The sequence below is a fragment of the Podarcis erhardii genome, assembly GCF_964252035.2.
Source record: "Podarcis erhardii genome assembly, chromosome: 2".
Classification (NCBI taxonomy): domain Eukaryota; kingdom Metazoa; phylum Chordata; class Lepidosauria; order Squamata; family Lacertidae; genus Podarcis; species Podarcis erhardii.
In genome coordinates, this window is record NC_138498.1 from 110,115,922 (window position 1) to 110,137,443 (window position 21,522).

The 21,522-nt window shown below is 45.3% G+C and overlaps 1 protein-coding gene and 2 long non-coding RNA genes across 3 annotated transcripts in view; 2 read left to right on the top strand and 1 right to left on the bottom strand.

Annotated features, from left to right (window-relative positions):
• LOC309337460 overlaps window positions 1-21,522 on the top strand; it is a 180,823-nt gene that overhangs the window by 148,290 nt on the left and 11,011 nt on the right. The gene's annotated exons all lie outside the window — the stretch shown is intronic.
• LOC309336861 (hyaluronidase-1-like) lies at window positions 3,363-13,778 on the bottom strand. Its single transcript, XM_081853302.1, has 4 exons — window positions 13,513-13,778; window positions 8,884-9,836; window positions 5,770-5,859; window positions 3,363-3,732 (listed from the first exon to the last, which is right to left on the bottom strand). Exons 1-4 carry the CDS (start codon window positions 13,694-13,696, stop codon window positions 3,394-3,396), a joined length of 1,566 nt encoding a protein of 521 aa, XP_081709428.1. The 5' UTR covers window positions 13,697-13,778; the 3' UTR covers window positions 3,363-3,393.
• LOC309337507 lies at window positions 5,784-21,364 on the top strand. Its single transcript, XR_014154372.1, has 4 exons — window positions 5,784-5,903; window positions 6,344-6,420; window positions 13,197-13,271; window positions 21,313-21,364. It is a non-coding gene; the product is annotated as an uncharacterized lncRNA (long non-coding RNA).

Below are 21,522 nucleotides of genomic sequence, written 5' to 3' on the forward strand. Positions count from 1 at the left end.
AGCTGTGTGCCATACAGAATGTCCCGGACTGTCAGGGACTGGGCAGAGGCGATATGGTGGAGACTGCCTCCTCAGCCTGACCCTTCCAGGGGGGAGGAAGAGGAAGACAGTTTAGATTTACAACAGGGGTTTGCAGGAGCTCACAGCTCAGAGGCAAATGGGGGGGGGTTGGAAAATAATGGGAGAGGAGGAAGAGGAGGAGGAAGCAGCAGAGAGATGACAGCCGATGGACACAGTCTTTAGAAAGCATTCCAGGACCACCACCCTGAACCCAGCAAGCCATAAAGGTAGGAGAGCAAAGAGCTCAAAGACAGAGGGCACATAGCAGCTCCCATAGAAGTGACAAATGAGGAAGTGGGAGAGATGGGGGGATGGAGATTCACTCGGGACAACACCATTATCCAAGAGGCTGGGTTCTATAGCCGCTCTCTGTAAATACTGAATAAAAAGAAACCTCCCTTGTCTTTATACTTTCCCTTTGTCTTTATACTTTATACTTTATACTATACTGGCAATCAGCTGGGAGTCGCTCATAGCAGCCTGACATAGACCTTAGCTGATGCCTGATGGCATCTTACGTGGAAGACATGCCTGTTCCTTTCACTGGGTTTTCTGTTCAGCTCTAGTTTTAAATTGTAACGCCTTGATGTGCTGAGCAATCTACTCTCAACCAACCTGCAGGTGAAACAGAATGGATGAACGCTGGCTTTATAGGCCATATTCCCTAATTTTTTCTGTTAGGCCACCACTTTTCTGGTTGTAGCATCAGGAGGAGATATCTTGTTGCTATCTTCTCATGATCTCTTCAGGAAGGAACAATAGTGATGGCTAGCCAGAGCTGCAAAAGTTTAGACGAATACAAATAATACAAATACAATATATTTATTGTCATTGTCCCATACAGAACAATGAAATTGAAAATCTACATAAGACATTCAAAAACCCCTAAAAACTCTGAAACCCCATTTTAAAATACAATATACTATAGAGACTCCTTATGCTGTGTTTAGAACCAGAATTGCATTTGCGTAGAACCTGTTTCTCAGGTGGTTAGTCCTGGTCTTTATAACCCTATACCTTCTTCCAGAACGCAGAAGCTGAAAGAGATCATTTCTGGGGTGTGTACTATCCTGCGCTATCTCTGCAGATTTCTTATGGCATCTGACAACATAGATTTGATCTAAGGTGGGAAGAGTGCACCCAACCCCTTTCTGCCACTGTAGTACATTTGAGCTTTTCCCTATTACTCAGTAACCAGAAGGTTATGAAAGGAGACTAGTTCCCTCTCCAAATGTAAGGCCTAGGTTTAGTGGAGGTTGCTCCATTTGTGGCCAGCAATTTATTTTTAATTTTCCACTGAAATCCCAAAGCCAGAATCTTTCTGTCCCATCCGTCCTTCAATAATCCATTTCAATCTAGAGAATCCCAAATACTTTTCCGTTAAACTCTCATTCCCTGCACAGGCTAGCCATTCTCAATCCAAGAGAAAGTCCCACCACTTTGGCTGAGAATCCTGGCAGTAGCTCAACTTCTGGCAAGCGAGACCTCACTTAGTTTGAGGAGCTAGGTTCAACTCAGCCCTTGTATAAGGCCAGGGGAACCTCCTTGGCTTCCCAGTTCATCTGGGCTTGAAAGGTACAAGAGGCTTCTGGCAACATCCTGGGGTGACTCTGGAGAGCAGCAGAGATGTGGGTTCTCTCTGCCTTTGTGGGGCATAATGTACTGATTGTTAGGAAAAATCCTAACAGGTTGAAGAATCAGCTGGATGCTGCACAGAATGTCCCAGACCTCAGAAGCCACCAGATACTATCTGATGTGTGTTCCTGGCAATCAGCAATACATCCATTGTATAAGGCTGGGAGGAACCTTGTTGGCTTCTCGCTTCATCCCCGGGGGATCTTGAAAGGTAGAGGACACCTCTGCCAATATGCTGGGATGGCTCCGAAGAGCAACAGAGGTGTGGGCAGAAGTTTCTTGGGCTTTTCGGCACACGATGTACTGATTTTTCAGACAAATCCAAATGGCCTAAAAGATCAACTGAATGCTGCACAGAATGTCCCATATTCCGGTGGCCCTCTGATGCTATCTGAACAGGGAAGGACTATTATCAAAAGCATGATCTGTGATTTGACCAGCTGGAGAAGTAAATTTGGTGTCCATTTCAGCCATTAAATATGTCAGATAGGGACATGGCTAGGTGGCAACAAGCTGCTGACTTATAAAGTCTTGTACAACTTGAGACCTGATTACTTGAAGGAGTGTCTGCCTGCATATTAAGATCTGTGGGAGAGGCCCTCTTGATGATTCTGAAGCCCCCTGAGATATGTTATGTAGGGGTGATTCCCTGCTCAGTTGTGCTACCCTTGGCCCTCTGATATATGGGTAGTGCTGATGAGTTTGAGGCACCAACTTTAGGCATATCTTTTCACTGAAACATTTGCTGGAGCTTAGCGCCTCTGCCTATTTCTTGTAGTTTTCTTTGCTGTCAAGAAAGATGTGATGGACTCATCCCTGTTGGACTGCCTTGGCCCACTCGCACGCTGCCCCTGAGCTGGAAGGAAGCCACTTCCTGAACCCCACCCCAGGCATGAGCTACTCACATGGTTGGCAGAGGAAGGCTGAGGCTCCTCCCCTTCACACACACGGACATTTGGGCCCCTCTCCCAGGGGCTGATGGGAGATGTAGCAAATGCTGGTGCCATGTTGGAAGGCACCAATGCAGCTGCCATCCCAGGAGCTGCTTTTACAGCCTCCATCCACAGGCCACGCAAAAGTGGGGTGCCCGTGATGAAGGAAGAGCCCAGGGCACTTTCAAGGAAAGCAGGGTAGCTCTGCTTAAAGGTAAAAGTAAAAGGTAAAGGACCCCTGGACGGTTAAGTCCAGTCAAATGTGACTGTGGGGTGCAGCGTTCATCTTGCTTTTCAGGTTAAGGGAGCCAACGTTTGTCCACAGACAACTTTCCAGGTCATGTAGCTAGCATGACTAAACCGCTTTTAGTGCATCAGGACACTGTGATGGAAACCAGAGGACACAGAAACGTCGTTTAATTTCCCGCCACAGTGGTACCTATTTATCTACTTGAACTTTGACGTGCTTTCAAAATGCTAGGTTGGCAGGAGCAGGGACAGAGCAACAGGAGCTCACCCCGTCATGGGGATTCGAACCGCTGTCCTTCCAATCGACAAGCCCAAGAGGCTCAGTGGTTTAGACCACAGCGCCACCCGCTTAAAACGGGGCACTCACTTGGCCGGCATGTAATATACACCACATTTTTAACCCATTGCTATTGCAATGGGTTACAAACGAGCTATAAAATATTTTAAATAAACAGATGAATAAAAATAATCAAAAGCGGTGCAATATTGAGTAAGAGAGACTGAATTGCCTTTATTGTCAGTATGGTTTTCGCCCTTTTGAGGACGAAGGCCACTTGCAAGCCGACCCCTTCCATCCCTGGTAACAGTGGCAGATGAAGCTGCTTTTCAGGGCCTTTCTATCCCTCTGCTTCAGATATCCTTTCACGAGGACTTTTCTTGCATCTGAGGTATCGAAGACAATCTTATAACGGTGAGAAGGCAAATGCAGATAAGCATCCGATTCACTGTTTCTACGAACGCATCTTCCATTCATGTTGCAGAGAGTTTTGCTGCAGAACGTGGCCGCAGAAGTCACATTAATGATGTAACGTCCCAAGGGACCACTTATATAGCTTTTCAGTTGCAAACAGCTTTCCTAAAAGAAAACAAAGACAACAACAGGCTTAGTGGCAGAGCAATACCTTGCACATCTACAGGGAAGTAAACCCCACAGGGTCCACAGTGGCTCACTCCTATATAAACTGGAATATTGGGTTGCAGATTGCATCTCTATTGTCAAATAGAGATACAGGACAGATACTTGTCTGAGTGATCAAGGAATGTGTCCATGGCAAAGAAGGGAATTGGGGGGGGGGATTCAATAACTCTTGGTTTTATTTATTTATCTGTATGTTTCTACAGTCCATGGTAGGGAGGAAAGCAGCAAAATGGGTTCTTCATTTTGCTCCTCATCTTTTTCTGTAATTTCCAGATCTGTTGACACCACCAGGGGATGCGAGTGGCGCTGTGGGTTAAACCACAGAGCCTAGGGCTTGCCAATCGGAAAGTCAGCAGTTTGAATCCCCGCGACGGGGTGAGCTCCCGTTGCTCAGTCCCTGCTCCTGCCCACCTAGCACTTCAAAAGCACGTCAAAGTGCAAGTAGATAAATAGGTACCGCTCCGGCGGGAAGGTAATCGGCGTTTCCTTGCACTGTTCTGGTTCGCCAGAAGCAGCTTCGTCATGCTGGCCACATGACCCGGAAGCTGTACGCCGGCTCCCTCAGCCAATAAATCAAGATGAGCACTGCAACCCCAGAGTTGGCCACGACTGGACCTAATGGTCAGGGGTCCCATTACCTTTACCTTGATACCACCACAACGTGTAGGTATATAGGTTTGCCTAGTTGGAGAACCCACTCAGTTGAGCCACCAAGATTGCCACATTCAGGTAGTATACTAAGGGCTTCTCTGCATTTACATTTTGCCCTGCTCTTTCTGAGCTCTCCCCCCTTTTCTTTCTTTCTTTCTTTCTTTCTTTCTTTCTTTCTTCTCCAGAGCTTTCACCACGAAAATCAGCTCTTTGAAGAATCTCTTTTCTCCTTTACATTTTTTTTGTTCTTTTTATGATTTTAAATTCTTGAGAGCCCTCTGTTTATCTTACTCATATGTAAGTTTTATTTTCTGAAGCCCAGAGCTTTTTTTCAGAGGGTACTCAAGGCTACGCAGCACCGGCACCTCTTTTTTGTTGTTAAAAAGTGTAGCACTTACTTCATGGTGATTACTGGCACCCATTTTTCTTTTTTTAAAAAAAAAAACTGCTGAAGACTTATATTTGGGGTAAAAAGATACATACAGAGAGGTGTTGGACAGAAGAGGAAGGCAGGCAAGAAAGGTCTTTCTCAAGGTGTGAGGTTGAGGAAGGGGAAGCTCCCAGGTGAGAGCTAGGAGGGTTTACTTCCCTGTATGTGGACTGAACATTAAGATACAATTGTGATAGATTTTGTGTTGTTGTTGCTGCTGCTGTTCTGTTCTGTTCTGTTCTGTTATTTTATTTTTCTTTCTTTTTTCTCCCCCCTTTCTTCTTCTGTTATATCTTTTTATTTCTTTTTCTGCATTTTGTTCTTGTTTAGTCGTTTAGTCGTGTCCGACTCTTCGTGACCCCATGGACCAGAGCACGCCAGGCACTCCTGTCTTCCACTGCCTCCCGCAGTTTGGTCAAACTCATGTTTGTGGCTTCGAGAACACTGTCCAACCATCTCGTCCTCTGTCGTCCCCTTCTCCTTGTGCCCTCCATCTTTCCCAACATCAGGGTCTTTTCCAGGCAGTCTTCTCTTCTCATGAGGTGACCAAAGTATTGGAGCCTCAGCTTCACGATCTGTCCTTCCAGTGAGCACTCAGGGCTGATTTCCTTAAGAATGGATAGGTTTGATCTTCTTGCAGTCCATGGGACTCTCAGGAGTCTCCTCCAGCACCATAATTCAAAAGCATCAATTCTTTGGCGATCAGCCTTCTTTATGGTCCATTTTCTGCATTACATTATTATTATTATTTCTCTTTAGACCAGTTTGGTTTTTTACTGTATCATATGTAAAAAAACAAAATTAATACACAGGAGTGGGGAGAGAAGATGATGAGAGGTTACCCAAGAATTCTTGCAAAATCAAATACATTTTCTTAACCCAGATTCACTTACTTTACTTAGGGCATACCGATGGTTTCCCCACAGGACGACTCCTGCGGCCCCCAGTGCTGCACTCTCACCAATAGTATTCACCAAGTCTTCCTGAAAAGTAAACCAGGAACATGCGTAATAACCAAGAGGCAAAGGTAAGGCACTGCTGTGATGTCCCCCTATGAACCAACCTGCGATCATAAGCTCTTCTTCATGTGTCTCCTCCACAAGAGGTCCAGAGAGCGACAACACAAGAACGGGCCTTTTTTGTGGTGGCTCCCTGCTTGTGGAGTGCTCTCCCCAGGGACACTCACCTGGCGCCTTTGGTTTTAGGCACCAAGCAGTAACCTTCTTTTCCCAGGGCTTTGGCTAATTAAATGATCTATGGCCTTTTAAACTGTGTTGGGGGGCGGGTATAGCTTTTGTTTATTACTATGGTGTGTATTTTTGTGTTTTTATATTGTAAACCATTCCATGATCCTTCGATGAAGGGTGATATAGAAATAATAATAATAATAATAATAATAATAATAATAATAATAATAATATACACACTCGTTTTGCTTTTCTTTGCTTTTTTGGTTCACCGTTGCAGAAACCACTAAAGAAACAGGTTTTTTGAACACTACAACCCACCCCCCTTGCAACACCTGTTTGCCAGAGATTTCACTGGTAGGAATGTGCACACCAGAGGGTATAATGCCGTTTTCTACAACACTGTCAACCCTCTTTTACAAGCAAAGGCTAGTGTCTATCTCCTGTGAAAACATGCAGCAATTTCAAGAGTGTGGGATCAATCCGAATGACCAGGATAGTTAAAGGTAAAGGTAAAGGGACCCCTGACCGTTAGGTCCAGTCGCAGGAGACTCTGGGGTTGCGGCGCTCATCTCACTTTACTGGCCGAGGGAGCCGGCGTACAGCTTCCAGGTCATGTGGCCAGCATAACTAAGCCACTTCTGGCGAACCAGAGCAGCGCACGGAAACACCCTTTACCTTCCCGCTGGAGTGGTACCTATTTATCTACTTGCACTGTGTGCTTTCGAACTGCTAGGTTGCCAAGAGCAGAGACCAAGCAACGGGAGCTCACCCCGTCGCGGGGATTTGAACTGTCGACCTTCTGAACAGCAATCCAAATGACCAGGATAGGGCACAATAAATGTGAACCCTTTTCAGCACCCATAAAGCTCAAAAACTCTGTATTCCGAAAATTGCATCCCTGCTACCTGTGTAACTCAACTCTGAAACTGCCTGGATAGCTCACCATGGAGAGCATGGTGCTGACAGTGCCAAGGTTGCTGGTTTGATCCTGGCAACTGCATATTCCTGCATTGCAGGGGGTTGGGCTGCTCGACAATCCTCAGGGTCCCTTCCAACTCTATGATTCTACTGTGAGCTCCCATGCCACCTCCGGCCCTGTGCTTTTCTACAACTCTATGAACCTGTTGGGAAAAGTTGCCATGTCAACAGTATGTGGGTGATGTCCAGCTCTTATTCAGGAGAGGATGTGCAGTTGCTGGATCGGAGTCTGGGTGCAGCAATGAGCTGGGTGAGGGCCAATGAGTTGAGACTGAACTCTGTTGAGATGAAAGTGCTGGTGGTGGGTTGTACTTGGCTCCATGCTGGATGAGGCCGAACTCTTCCAGAAGGATCAGGTGCATAGATTGGGCGTTATTCAAGGACCCAACACTGGAAGGCTGTCTGGATACTTCGAAAGTAGTTCCTGTGCTGGGAGGTGGTGTAAAATGAGACTGCCAGGCTTCTGGGTAGCATTGCGATTTGGGAATGGACCTCGCCAATCCTTAAAGAACAGCACCAGGATGCAAGCAGGCCCAGTTCAGGGTTTGGACTTTGGTCTATAAAGTAGGTTCCTGGGCCCCAAATACTTGAATGCTTGCCTCTGCCAGTATGTGCTACTATCTGCAGCAGAGGCCCTGTTGTGGTCCTGTGACTGTGGCACATCATTGTCAGCTGTGGCTGTAGAACTTCGCTGTGGTGCTCTGCTGAGGAACTCTCTCCCACTAGAAATATGACACACACACAAACACACTTTCTGCTGTTGCCAACTTTTCATCACCACATGAAGAAATTTCTGGTTTGTTTAAAGGCGTCGGCTCCTGGAGGCCAAGGCACTTTGACACCCCTCATCTCTTTTTTTGAAAGGGCAGAGCCCCCTCAATATTCAGAGGACCTCACTCGCAATATCAGGGTCCTGCATTGGGGCCCCTCAATTGTCCAGAGAATCTGGCACCTCTGGGTGTATTGTGGATTTAGGGAAGAGAGTGCTAAGCAATGCTCTGTTCACCATGGCAGTATATTTCTTTTTAGAGTGTTTATGGTTTAAATGCATATATTTGTGGTTTAAATGTATATGTATATGTATATGTATATGTGTTATAGTACACATATATTAGGGCTGCTATACGTCCGGGTTTTCCTTTCTCGGACATATCCAGGATTCGTCCAGGTGGAATTCCCCAAAACCCAGACATATGGCAACTCATGCTGGAAGTGTTTTTATTTTGGCGATTTTCCTTTAAAATACCTCAAAAAAAAAAAAAAAAGCAGCTCAGAAACTTTAGCCAAATGAAGAAGAATAAGAAGAATAAACGCTTAACAACTTTTGTGTCTGGATTTTCACTTTTTGAAATATAGCAACCCTAACATATATGATTGTGGAGGTTCAGCTCAGGCCAACCCATCCTGGGTCATTCTGGGGACAACCCAGCCTGCCATGGAAGCAGCATTAAATTGTTTTGGGGAGCAGGACAAATGTTTCAGCTAAAAAAAAAACTGCTGAGAGCCGGGAGCTTCCATTCTGCAAAGTGCTCCTTCATAAGTGGCCCCTCTGTATGAGCATTCTGCAGGAAAGTCCCTTGCAAGGCAACAACTGTTCAAGAGATTGTCTACTTGTGAGACTACTGCACTTTTGTAGCTCAAAGAACACTAGTTCACTCTCTGGAGAAGGGATTTCTGGTTTCAGAGCATTGCCTACTTAGTGACAGAAGTTGTCCTAGGCTCTTGCATGAATTCCTTTCTCTAACATTGGAGCTTTCACGTGTATACAATCAGCTCAACAGTAATGTTTAAACTGGTTCTGGGAGGTTTATAGATTCTAGTCTATGCCTTTCCCCTTACCTCTGTCAAAGGGCTGAACGTTCTGGCATAAAATGGCCTAGAATACACAAAAACAGGCAAGGCATAGTCCTTTCTAGCCATGGTAGCAACACGCATTGCTTCCATAACCCGATAGCGCACAAATCTCTGAGAGTTCCGACTTGACTGCAGCTTGTGCTGCAGGTATATGGAAGGATATAGGGCAGTGCTTTCTTTCCATAACCAAAGCAGACGGTCGTTCAATTTCAAGTCAAGCTTTTCACATTTTCCTGTGTATTTATCTGGATGCACCATGAAATTATAATTATGGCATTCCGGGTATAGATAGTAACCCCAGAGTCCCTTTGGTCTCATTCTTTTCACTTGGATAAGGGTGTTCTTCATAAACGTCTCCCCTGCCTTTTCAAATGCTTGCTTGGCGGCTCTCCTGATTCTGAAACTAGACCAGTGAGGATTCTCCTTTCTAATAGGTTCGAGAGACCAAATTTTGTACATATTTCTAGTGCCCACGTTCCTCATCCACTGGGGCTTCCAGTCTTCCCAGTCAATGACTCCAAGTCCCTGGAACTGGTTCGTAGGTATGGCCTTTTTGAGATCAGACTTGACTTTGGCGATGTGCTTGTATAGGTTTCCGCGCTGTGGTATCCCTCCATTGACGGGCTTAATGGGGCTCTTTAAATAGGGGTAGTAGCCCAAGCGATTGTGATAAAATATTGTCACAGTGGAGCCACTCAAGTCGTCATTGGGATTTGCGTGAATTTTAAAAGTTCTAAGGTCTAAATCCACCTTGTACCGCAGCTGGCACAGTCTGGTTGGTGCGTTCCATAGCACTACAAAAGGTTTGCGTGTGAACAATGGAGTCCTCACATGCATAATTTCTTTACCATCCACCACCATCACTAACATCCAGACTCCTAGACATGTAATCCACAGATGGCGCAGAGTATGCCATTTTTCTGATACTGCTGTGGCAACTTCATTAAAGGGTGGGAGGAGGGAGAAAAAAAGAAAAAAAAACATTAGTGAACAGTGAAGACAATATCTTTTTAAAAAAAAACCACACACATTGTGATTTGATTTTACAAATGAAAAAATAATTGCATTGCCAAATACATATCCATAAAATGAGATTTCTCTTAATCTTGTGACTCCCCCCCACACACACATCACTTCCACGAGTTCTATTGTCAACATTTCCAACTGCATATTATTTCATAGTCTATGTTTTATATCAATCCCTATTATCCATGATATTTGTTACATTACAAGTGAGATTTAAATCCTGCTAATGTTTTGATCTGCTTACAGTGGTCTCCTAAATCAATTATAAATTTCTCCCATCCTTCCTTGAATTTCTTGTCTTCTTGGTCTCTGAGTTTCCCAGTCAGTTTTGCCATTTCAGCATAATCTAACAGCTTAGTTTGCCATTCCTCTCTGTTAGGGACTCTTTCTTCTTTCCATCAGCGAAGACAAGACCTAACATAACTTTTTCTAACTGGTGAATCAGTTAAAAATCACAGCCCTAGAGCAAACTAGCCCCAGTAAGGCTGCTGCAGAGGCCCAATTGGCAAGTTAGCCTTTCCCAGAAATCAACCCCAGGTTGCAGAATCTAATGCAGCAAAACAGGCACCAAGCTCTCCATGTGCAACCCAGGGCTGATCTACAATCATGGTTTTTAACATTACGGAAGGGTTAAGGAATGCTTTCGATAAGCTAGATGGACACATGATGTCCTGCTATTTACGTTCATAATGTGTTATTTATTACCTTGTCTTTTTTAATCGCTGTGGTGGTCATGTAGGATTGCTATGAGGAATTATGAAAAATGAAGCAAGCCATTGTGTCAGCGGTGAAAGCATTGCTTTGACTGGGTTTGAGTCATTGACACGATTTCTGATTCAACCCCACAAGTCTTCATCTTTGCCCCATTTTCTCTATGCCTGACAGTCACGTATAAGCATTCTACGCACACCAGTTGCTTACCAGCAGGTAGCTTTGATGTAGCTTTTGTTAATCTCAGGGCCAGGAAACAGAGGTCACAAGGAGGTGGTAGAATGCCTGTCTTTCCTTGCCTGCCCTTCCTTTCCTATGGTTTATTACCTCCGGGGTTTGATGAATGCATTCCTCCTTGATTCCTGTTTATTTAGCCTGAACATGTATGCATGCTCAAATAGGAAGTAGTTCTTTGTGGTTAGGAGGCTTCCTCTGATCTGAATTTGTCCCCACGTGGGGATTTTTTAAATGCTCAGAGGAAATCTGATTGGTTCTTACAAACGCTGTGTAAAAGTTCTTTTGTTAGTAAAAATGGCCTGGACCAGGGAGTGGCAGGCGCACTTTCTCCCAAAGGTCTTGCTGGTCCAGCCTCGTGTCTATTGTATTAATCAGGGTCCAGTCCTTCCTTTGCCTCCAGAACACAACAAATCACTTAATTTTAAATCAATTTATGCTGCTATATTGGTGAAACACTGCTCACGTGTCCCGGTGTGGCGTTTTACCCTATTTTTGCTGCATTCAAACTCCAACCCCCCTCTCATGTTATTTGAGGGACAGTGTTCAGGGAGGGAGAGATAATTAAAATGTGACACCAGAGGGCAGGGCAGAGCAAGCAGCAGCCAGCAGCAGGTACAGAAACAGGATTACTTATATTTGACCAAAAAAGGAGAGAAAAATGTAAAAAAAATGTTATCATTGTCAATTATGGCCTGTGATGTTTTGGAACAATGTATCTAATATTGTTCTAATGGGGGGGGTGGATAACGTTAAACAGGTCAATGTAGATCCAGCCCTACTCCCTCCCCTTCAAAGCCAACTTGATCTTTGTAGAGAGGATGCTTCCATGAAAATTTTAAAGCCCAGTTACTTCCCTTTAGCAATCTAACAGCTGGTACCCCACCTGCATTGCTCATAGCCTTGCACTTAGCATAGCATAGCAACAAGGACACAGGCGGGAGTTTTGTAGCCTAAGGTCATCCCTGTTGCAGAAAGGGAAACTACTAGTCCTTTTGCTACCACCAATTCACAGTCTACTTTTGCATAAAGTGGGGAGGCAAAATTAGAAATGCTTCTGGGGGAGTACATCATGTGTTGTGTTACTGTCTAGAGGGGCTGGGAGCTGGGGGCACTGTCATACAGTGGTTCCGCTCCTTCCTCCTGGGCTGTGTCCAGAAAGTGGGGGGGGGATGAGTGTTCAGACCCCTGGGCTCACACTTGTGGGGTGCCTCAGGGTTCTGTCCTTTCCCCATGCTTTTCAACATCTACATCCAGCCACTGGGAGAGATCATCAGGGGGTTGGGGCTGGATGTCCATCAATATGCGGATGATACCCAGCTCTACCTCTCTTTCAAATCAGAACCAGTGAAGGCGGTGAATGTCCTGTGTAAGTGTCTGGAGGCGGTTGGAGGATGGATGGCGGCTAACAGATTGAGGCTGAATCCTGACAAGACAGAAGTACTGTTTTGGGGGGACAGGAGGCGGGCAGGTGTGGAGGACTCCCTGGTCCTGAATGGGGTAACTGTGCCCCTGAAGGACCAAGTGCGCAGCCTGGGAGTCATTCTGAACTCACAGCTGTCCATGGAGGTACAGATCAATTCTGTGTCCAGGGCAGCTGTTTATCAGCTCCATCTGATACGCAGGCTGAGACCCTACCTGCCTGCAGACTGTCTCGCCAGAGTGGTGCATGCTCTAGTTATCTCTCACTTCGACTACTGCAATGCGCTCTATGTGGGGCTACCTTTGAAGGTCACCCGGAAACTACAACTAATCCAGAATGCGGCAGCTAGACTGGTGACTGGGAGCGGCCGCCGAGACCATATAACACTGGTCTTGAAAGGCCTACACTGGCTCCCAGTACATTTCAAAGTGTTGGTGCTGACCTTTAAAGCCCTAAATGGCCTCGGTCCAGTATACCTGAAGGAGGGTCTCCACCCCCATTGTTCTGCCCGGACACTGAGGTCCAGTGCTGAGGGCCTTCTGGCGGTTCCCTCGCTGCGAGAAGCCACGTTATGGGGAACCAGGCAGAGGGCCTTCTTGGTAGTGGCACCCACCCTGTTGAATGCCCTCCTACCAGATGTCAAAAAGAAAAATAACCACCAAACTTTTAGAAGACATCTGAAGACAGCCTTGTTTAGGGAAGCTTTTAATGTTTAATAGGTTATTGTATTTTAGCGTTTTGTTGGAAGCCGCCCAGAGTGGCTGGGGAAACCCAGCCAGATGGGCAGGGTAGAAATAATAAGTTGTTGTTGTTGTTGTTGTTGTTGTTGTTGTTGTTGTTGTTGTTATGGTTTCATAGCAAACCATCAGCACTGGTTTAAAGGTGTGTTTTTGTTTGTTTGCAGATTTGTTTTCTGCAAATTTATTTTCCAAAAGATTGAACCATATCTATGGAGATTCAAATATGCTTGATATTTAAGGTGAGTTATGTGGATATGCTGGCTGCAGACACCATTTTAATATTGAAGTAAGCCCCTCTTCCCCATGATGGTATTTACCAACGCAGTAGCAGCCATAGTCATCCTCTGTTTGTTTGGGGCTTCCAGAGTTAGCCTCTCAGAGGTTGTCCCTGCTAAAACATCCCAAACTACCCATTAAAGCTCAAAAAGCAGCATGGGGATTTCTCTGATTTTAGGAAGAAAGGTGGTAGGTGGGACTTACCTCCACACCTGAGGCAGAGCAAGACTGCAAGCAGCCATTTCTGAGCCAATCCTGGCCCCCAATGATCAAAGAAGAAGCCCTGCTGCATCAGAAGGCCTCTTTGTACTGTGAGGAGGCTGGTTTTGAAGGATGTCAGCTGAGAGAAAGCAGGCTTGCAAGGCAGACTCAGATTCCTGGCAACCATAGTTGTGTAACCTCTAGAAAGCAACACTTTGCTCAGTTTGAGGAACCAGGAGCAAGTGGTCCATTATATGAGGCTGGGAGGAGCCTTCTTGGCTTTTCAGATCAGCTGGCCCTGGTGGGTTTGAAAGGTGCTATAAGCCTCTGGCAATATGCCTGGGGTGGTTCTAAAGTGCCGCAGAGATGTGGGCAGTGGTTCCATTGGGATATTTAGGGCATAATGTACTGATAGCTCAGATAAATTCAAGTGGGTCGATGGATCAGCTGAAGCCTTATAGAATGCCCTCGATAAGAACATAAGAAGAGCTTGCTGGATCAGGCCAGTGAACTTCTAGTCCAGCATCTTGTTCTCACAGGATAGCTCAGTTGGTTAGAGCATGGTGCTGATAAAGCCACTTCCGACCCTCGGGAGGAGGTGGTGTTGTGGGCTTCACGCCCCCAACATCAGGGGAATCCTCGGGGCCGCATCATCCCCTGAACCAGCCAATCGGCTTGCTCGGGGTGTGTGGCTTGCCTCGCTTAAGGCAAGTGTGGCCCCAGGATCTCCCTCTTTTGGCCACTCAGCTGCAGAGGTTTCCCACCCGCCCACCCTTTAAGGTTCCCCTTCTGACCTTGCTATGGACCTCGGTTGGTCGCCATTAAGGGACCTGGTAAGAATTTTTTCCACTTGGCAAATTGGCACTGGCCATTTGGTTTTTCGCCTACCTCGTAGCAAATTGTCACAACTACTTTGGTTTTGGCGGTTAGGCATTGGTAGGGGTATTGTTATGTAGATGTGGGGGGAGCGCCATCACCTCCCCTGCATATTGAAGGGTAGTCTGGTAAAGGATTCCGGGGGGCGTGGCCTCTTCTGAAGCCTATGGAGGCCAGGGCCTAAAGCGCGCCCTTGAGCGGCGACGCCGGGGGAGTCCCTAGTTGATGTGCATCAGCAGGGCTCCCCCTGCTGGTGTTAACCCTTCCTGGTCTTCAAGCAAACAGGCTGAAGCAGGATAGTTGGATAGGACCAATGCCTAAGCCAATACCGCTCATCACCTGTAACCAATAAAGTTCTGGCCAATTTTAGCCCATTAACCTAAAATAATGGTATCACATGTCTTTATTTCTACTGGTGGGAGGCGAAAACTTGCCACGCAACACCAAGATCTTAGGTTTGATCCCCGTATGGGGCAGCTGCATTGCAGGGGGTTGGACTCAATGATCCTCAGAATCCCTTCCAACTCTACAATTCAATGATTCATCTGGAAGCTTAAGGGAAGCAAAAAAGCAAGACATGAGCACAACAGGACTATCTTCACATGTGATTCCCAGCAACTAGCATTCAGGGGCATACTCTGATCTCTGAGACCTCTTTATGTCTGTCAGGGACCATGCTGAAGGAATGGTGGGAGCCTCCCCCTCCCCCCGCTCCTGTTCAGAATCCTGAATCTTCCCAGGAGCAGTGGGGCAGTATAGATTTGGAATAGTGGTTTGCAGAGGGACATAGTTCAGAAGACAAAAGTTGGGAAGAGCTGGGTGGTGAACAGCTAGGAGGAGAAGAACTGGGAGAGTTAACTCAATGCGTGACCAGGCACCGATTGCCCCAGCCCCCAGGGACCACCAGAAAGGAATAATGACTCTGACAACGTGTTATGGAATTAAAATTTGGCCACAGCTTTATTCATCACCATCATAGACTTTATTGCGCTAGCCAAAGGCCATGGCATGGTTCACAAGGGGAACAAAAGGAAAAACAGCAATAACCATAAAAACATTTAGCACTGCAAGTGCAATAGACCACACTCAAGTCTCCTAGAAATTATTTGTTGCATAAGCTAGAATAGCAGGGAAATATCAGGTAAAATATGCTTGTTTAAATGTCTTAATCCCCTTTGCAGTTGACCGCTATTTTATCTAGCTCTTTTCTCCTGATCTTCTTAGCTGCCAATGCACATAGTGCTACTTTATAACTTACAAAGTCATCAGTATCGCTCAGCAGCCATTTCACCCTTTCCACCCTGTTAGCATGTATTCCATTCGTAAGCAGGGGTTTTATAAATTGGTCTCTTGGATCTATATGTAGCAGGCATTGCAATAAATACAGATCCTCTACACAGGGTTGCCCACATATACAAAGTCTCTCCTCGTACTGTACTTTGCCGTACCGACCATCCAACACCATCGAGGGCATCGATTGGAATCGTAATTCTGTAAAAGCAATTCTTAGTACAGAAAGTGGGAGCTTTGTCAGATATCTAGCTCGGGTGTGCTCCATTTTAATAAGTGGGAATCATAGTGAACCTTTGATAGAGGCAACTGTGGATAAATTCCTTTCTACATTGGACCTAAAGAGACAATCTCTTAGGCTCCTCCTATCCATCTTCATGGTCACCTGATGATCTTGTAATTGATATTGGGACAAGAGGCTTTGGGTGCCGGCCTTCCAGCATTTGGTCTGTTCCCATTCAGTGTGGGACATAGCGGGGAATCTCTCCTCCGAGAGTGATTGGAGTCTTTTCACATAGTTTAGACACAGATAGTCAATTCTAGCCCATATTGTTGTCACGTCTGCTTCAACACGGATAAGAGCAGCTGGGGTCCCATTGGGGAGCGAGAGCACTTTCCTGAGAAATTTGTTCTGCACTATTTCTAAGGCTTTGTTAGCATTTGGGTCCATGCCCCTTATCACTGCTCCACAGAGCATTTGGGAAACCACTTTATTGGCGAAGATTTTCAGCACAGGTTCTACAATGGCCACCCAGTGTAAAATAGAATTTCATTAGTGCTCCACAAGCTTTCTGTCTGGTGGAACAGCTTTGTCTTGCAGGCCCTGCAGAAAGATGTCAAGTCCCGCAAGGCCCTAGTCTCTTGTAACAGAGCGTTCCACCAGATCGGAGCCACAGCCAAAAAAGCCCTGGCTCTGGTTGAGGCCAGCCTAACCTCCCTGTGGCCTGGAATCTCCAAGATGTTTTTGTTTAGGGAAGAAAAGGCTAAAGGATTCCGCCCAAGGCCTTAAACTGCCAAAGTTGTGACAAATTGCTATGGTGAAGACCCAACCTGCCAATGCAGGAAAATTTATTCCCGGTTCTTCAACAGCAAACAGTCAAAACACCGTAGCAGCGACCGCTAAACCAGAAGAAAAAAGGGTAACCTGCAAACAAGAAACATTAAACAAAGGGAGGGATGGGTGGGTGGGTGAAGCTCCTGAGCTGACTGCCTGGCTGCTGCCAGCTCCTTCCCCTATTTATGCAACTGGCCCCACCTCTCAGCAGTGTAAATTGACTAACTGAGGCTGGGCGTGAACCTCCAAAGAATAACAACTGAGGCGCAGGCCAGACCATACAACCAGTAAGTTCCCTGGGGTCCGAAGATCTGCGCGCAATCCCGCAAAGGGTGTCAGCTTCGCCTTTGAGCCAGTGCCACCTACTGAGCTCAACCTCTTCAGCCCCGACTGGGCCAGGTGATCTGGAAAGCACTTCCAGAGACCTTCCACGCAGGAAGCAGGTCTAAGTGCTGTGGACTCACAACTCAGAGCTGTGAGCACCGAACTCACTTCTAGTAGTCAGCGGAGCACAGCAGAGCATGAATCACTCGAACGACAGCTCTGTAGAATGTTGTTGTTTAGTCGTTTAGTCGTGTCCGACTCTTCGTGACCCCATGAACAAGAGCACACCAGGAACTCCTGTCTTCCACTGCCTCCCGTAGTTTGGTCAGACTCATATTTGTAGCTTTGAGAACACTGTCCAACCATCTTGTCCTCTGCCGTCCCCTTCTCCTTGTGCCCTCCATCTTTCCCAGCATCAAGGTCTTTTCCAGGGAGTCTTCTCTTCTCATGAGGTGGCCAAAGTATTGGAGCCTCAGCTTCACGATCTGTCCTTCCAGTGAGCACTCAGGGCTGATTTCCTTCAGAATGGAGAGGTTTGATCTTCTTGCAGTCCATGGGACTCTCAGGAGTCTCCTCCAGCACTATAATTCAAAAGCATCAATTCTTCGGCGATCAGCCTTCTTTATGGTCCAACTCTCACTTCTACTGGGAAAACCATAGCTTAAACTATACGGACCTTTGTTGGCAAGGTGATGTCTCTGCTTTTATTATTATTATTATTCTCTACAGCTACTGTACAAACTATCTACAAACTAAATGGAGATGCTGGGCTGCACTGAGTGTTACAGCTACATGAGCAGCGACCTTATCTATACACAGATAACACTCAGTCTCCCCCTTTGAAGTCAGGCTGGAGCGGAATAAGTAATGAGCCAAATCCGCCCCCTCCTTTCTGAAACATTAGCAGATTCTTGCAATGGGAGGGCACCCACAGTGTAAAGTGTGAGTGCTCACTCTTGCTGGAGAGCCTACATCAGCCCAGCCCAAGGTCACGACAAGCAGATAAGGTGGCAGCTCAGAAACCAAAGTGGGTTGCGAGATCAGGTTGCAAGATGAGGAAGTGACTTGGGAGGGAGTGGGTGTAAACCTTATTTGGGAGCACCTTTACTCTGAGAATGGACTCTTTGTTCTTTTGCTGTGATCATTAAAACATCTTAAAATGGTAAGGGACTATTTTTGCTTTGTTCTGCTTATCTACGAGCAAAGGGAGGGAGGAAGCCACTTCCCCGAAGCCTGACAATGTCTGACTTAGAAGGAATTCTTCTTCCTTTTTTTTTTTTTACGTGGTTTTGTTTTTTTAAAAAAATATTTTTTATTAACAATTTTTTGTTTGAATCACAATGCCAATAAAACAATACAATATCACATCTCTTAAACATAGATCTTTTCACTTCTTTGGACTCCCTCGCATCTCCTGCTCCTGCGTTCCTGGTTATAATTTTATTCAGCAAATTTATCCCCTTATTTTGAGTCTTCATATCTAATTTTCCAATGTTATATCTCTAATTTTGACTATCATTTTATTCAAATCTTAAAAAATTTAGATATAACCAACATATTCCAAAATTTTTATCATTTCTTAAATTTATCTTATCTTCATAATTCACTTCCTTGAACTCAATGGTGCCAAGTTGTTTATACTCTAGCATCCTTCTTAACATTCATACAATTTACAATATTTTTGTAAATAAATCTTAAATTTCTTCCAATCTTCTTCCACCGTCTCCTCTCCCTTCTTCCTTTTAATAAGTTTTCGGTCCACCCTCATATTTCTTGTTTCACTGGGCCCATATAGCATCAAAACAGTTGATGTGTGCAACTGGGGAGAGACGGCAGGTTGGTTGGCTGGTTAGTCATCTGGCTGAATCAATTTCACTTTGGATCCTGAGTGCAAGAACTGGGAGAAACATCATGATACACTTGGGCTAGGCTAATATCTAGGGTTCCCAAGTCCAGATTTTAATTTACAGTGGTACCTCGGGTTACATATGTTTCAGGTTACATACACTTCAGGTTACAGACTCCGCTAACCCAGAAATAGTACCTCGGGTTAAGAACTTTGCTTCAGGATGAGAACAGAAATCGTGCTCCAGCGGCGCAGCAGGAGGCCCCTTTAGCTAAAGTGGTGCTTCAGATTAAGAACAGTTTCAGGTTAAGAACGGACCTCCAGAACAAATTAAGTACAAATTAAGAAGTACCACTGTATATTTAAGAGCTCCTCCAGACTTCCTTTTTAAATTGTGCACTGATGATTCTTTGTGCTCGTGATGCTGCTTGCGATCCTGCTTTCAACACATGTTGCACCTGCAAAAGTTTTGGGGCAGTCTCAGTGGTTCATGCATATACCATAACTTTCTGATGAAATCCCATGATATTTTAAGACCACAAATGTTCTAGTATATTTTTGTCCCACTTTTGTGGCATGATAGCTCCCCTGGGCAGGAATAATGTGGTATGGTTGGGGGGAAATCACAGTACAAAGCAGAGCAGACGAAATCCAGCACTAATACACTATTGTTGTGTCAAGAACATGTTACAGGAGACCCCCACCATAAAAACCCAGTCTGGAGGGGGTTTTAGGGACATGGAACAGTGAGTTGTGCCTAGGTTTCTATCTGAACATCACCGTATACTGAGCAGGAGCATTGGGCAGAATTGTGAACCTGCTCTGCACATTCATCCCATTTCTTTGCATTGGCTGCACCATCTATTTACAGTGGTACCTTGGTTTATGAACTTAATCCATTCTGGAAGTCCGTTCTTAAACCGAAGCCATTCTTAAACCAAGGCACACTTTCCCTAATGAAGTCTTCCACCACTGGTGCCCTTCCACTATTTGACTTCCATTTGTAGACCGAGGTAAAGTTCGTAGACCGAGGTAAACTTCCAGTTTTGCAGAAGTTCGCAAACTGAATAGTTCGTTAAGAGGGCTGTTCATAATCCGAGGTACCACTGTAATTGAAAACTAGAGTTATTAAGTAGCTGTGATGAAAATGTGAGCCCCTTCAGTGCAGCACAATTTATTGATTTATAGTAGCATTTCTATACAGTGGTACCTCTGCTTAGGAACGCTTCAGGTTACGAGCACCGCTAACCTGGAAGTATCCTGGAACTTTGACCCAGGATGTGAATGGAAATCGTGCAATGGAGGCACACGTATTGGCCTCTTATAAAATAACAAGGTGATGTGTAACAATGGGTGCTAGCATGTCCTTGGCCCATAGTTTATTTATGTGGTTCATAGCATCAGTGTAGTTAGCATAAGTCTAATATAAAATATGCCTTTCGGTGATCTATGAGGGACGCGGGTGGCGCTGTGGGTTAAACCACAGAGCCTAGGACTTGCTGATCAGAAGGTCGGCGGTTCGAATCCCCGTGACAGGGTGAGCTCCTGTTGCTCGGTCCCAGCTCCTGCCAACCTAGCAGTTCAAAAGCATGTCAAAGTGCAAGTTATCTATGACCCTGGTGTAAACTCCTGTCTAAGAAGTGACCTTGTAGATACAAGCAAGCATCCTCACCATTAATGCTTGCCTTACTAAGCTAATTACTAATTACTAATCTGGTGCTGGCCAGCAAAATTTATTTATCACTCTCCTGTAAGTAGGAAGCAGACTTTTCACTTATCTGTGTAAGCAGAATGTCAAACAAGCAGGAACGAGCATCAATAACCAATGATTCAAAAGGATTGAGGTAACATATTATTTGCTCACTCAGGCAGACCTTTCACCCCTCCATAGAGAGTACTTGGCCCCAGAGTGTGCTTAAACCACACGTTATCAATAATTAGGTAGCTCACAAGCCCCAATGCGATCCCCTCCCTGCTGTTTTCAAGGATCAACCCTATGCTCATACCCTATCCTCATATATGAACCTCATACCAAGGAATGGGTAAGAGGCGCTATTGCCTTGCTGATATAGGATTTGGAATGAGAGAGTTTAACTCTCACATTAGGCACCAATCTCTTATCCCTGGCATTGGGTTCTGCTTCCTTCCTGATTAGGTATGCCACCTCGGTCCCTTATTTTATTCTACTTTCAGTATGGCTCTGGGGCACACAGTCACACTCAACTTTTCAGGCTTGAGTAGTTAGGACTCTCATTTCTCTCTGTAATTAAGGTGGGTATTTACTCAAAAGGCTGTATTTGCTGTATTGATAATGTTGCTGTCTCTTTTCATTTCATGTAATAAACCAATCTTTCTTCATGTCTTTGGTGAATTAGCTTATTAGGCATACAATTTTTTTTATATTTTTTTACAGAAACACATGCTGAATCTCCACAAAAGAACCCAATTTTCTCAGAGTGCCTAACAGTGGACAATTAACATAGAATGCTCTCTGCTAGCTCTCATGTTGGTGTGTAGATCACATAAGAAAGGTATTCAGTTGCAAATCTCCATTATGTTTGAGTTGGTCTTTTGTTCCCTCTCTCAGGCCACCAAGCAGACAGGTATGAAAATGATTCTCTCT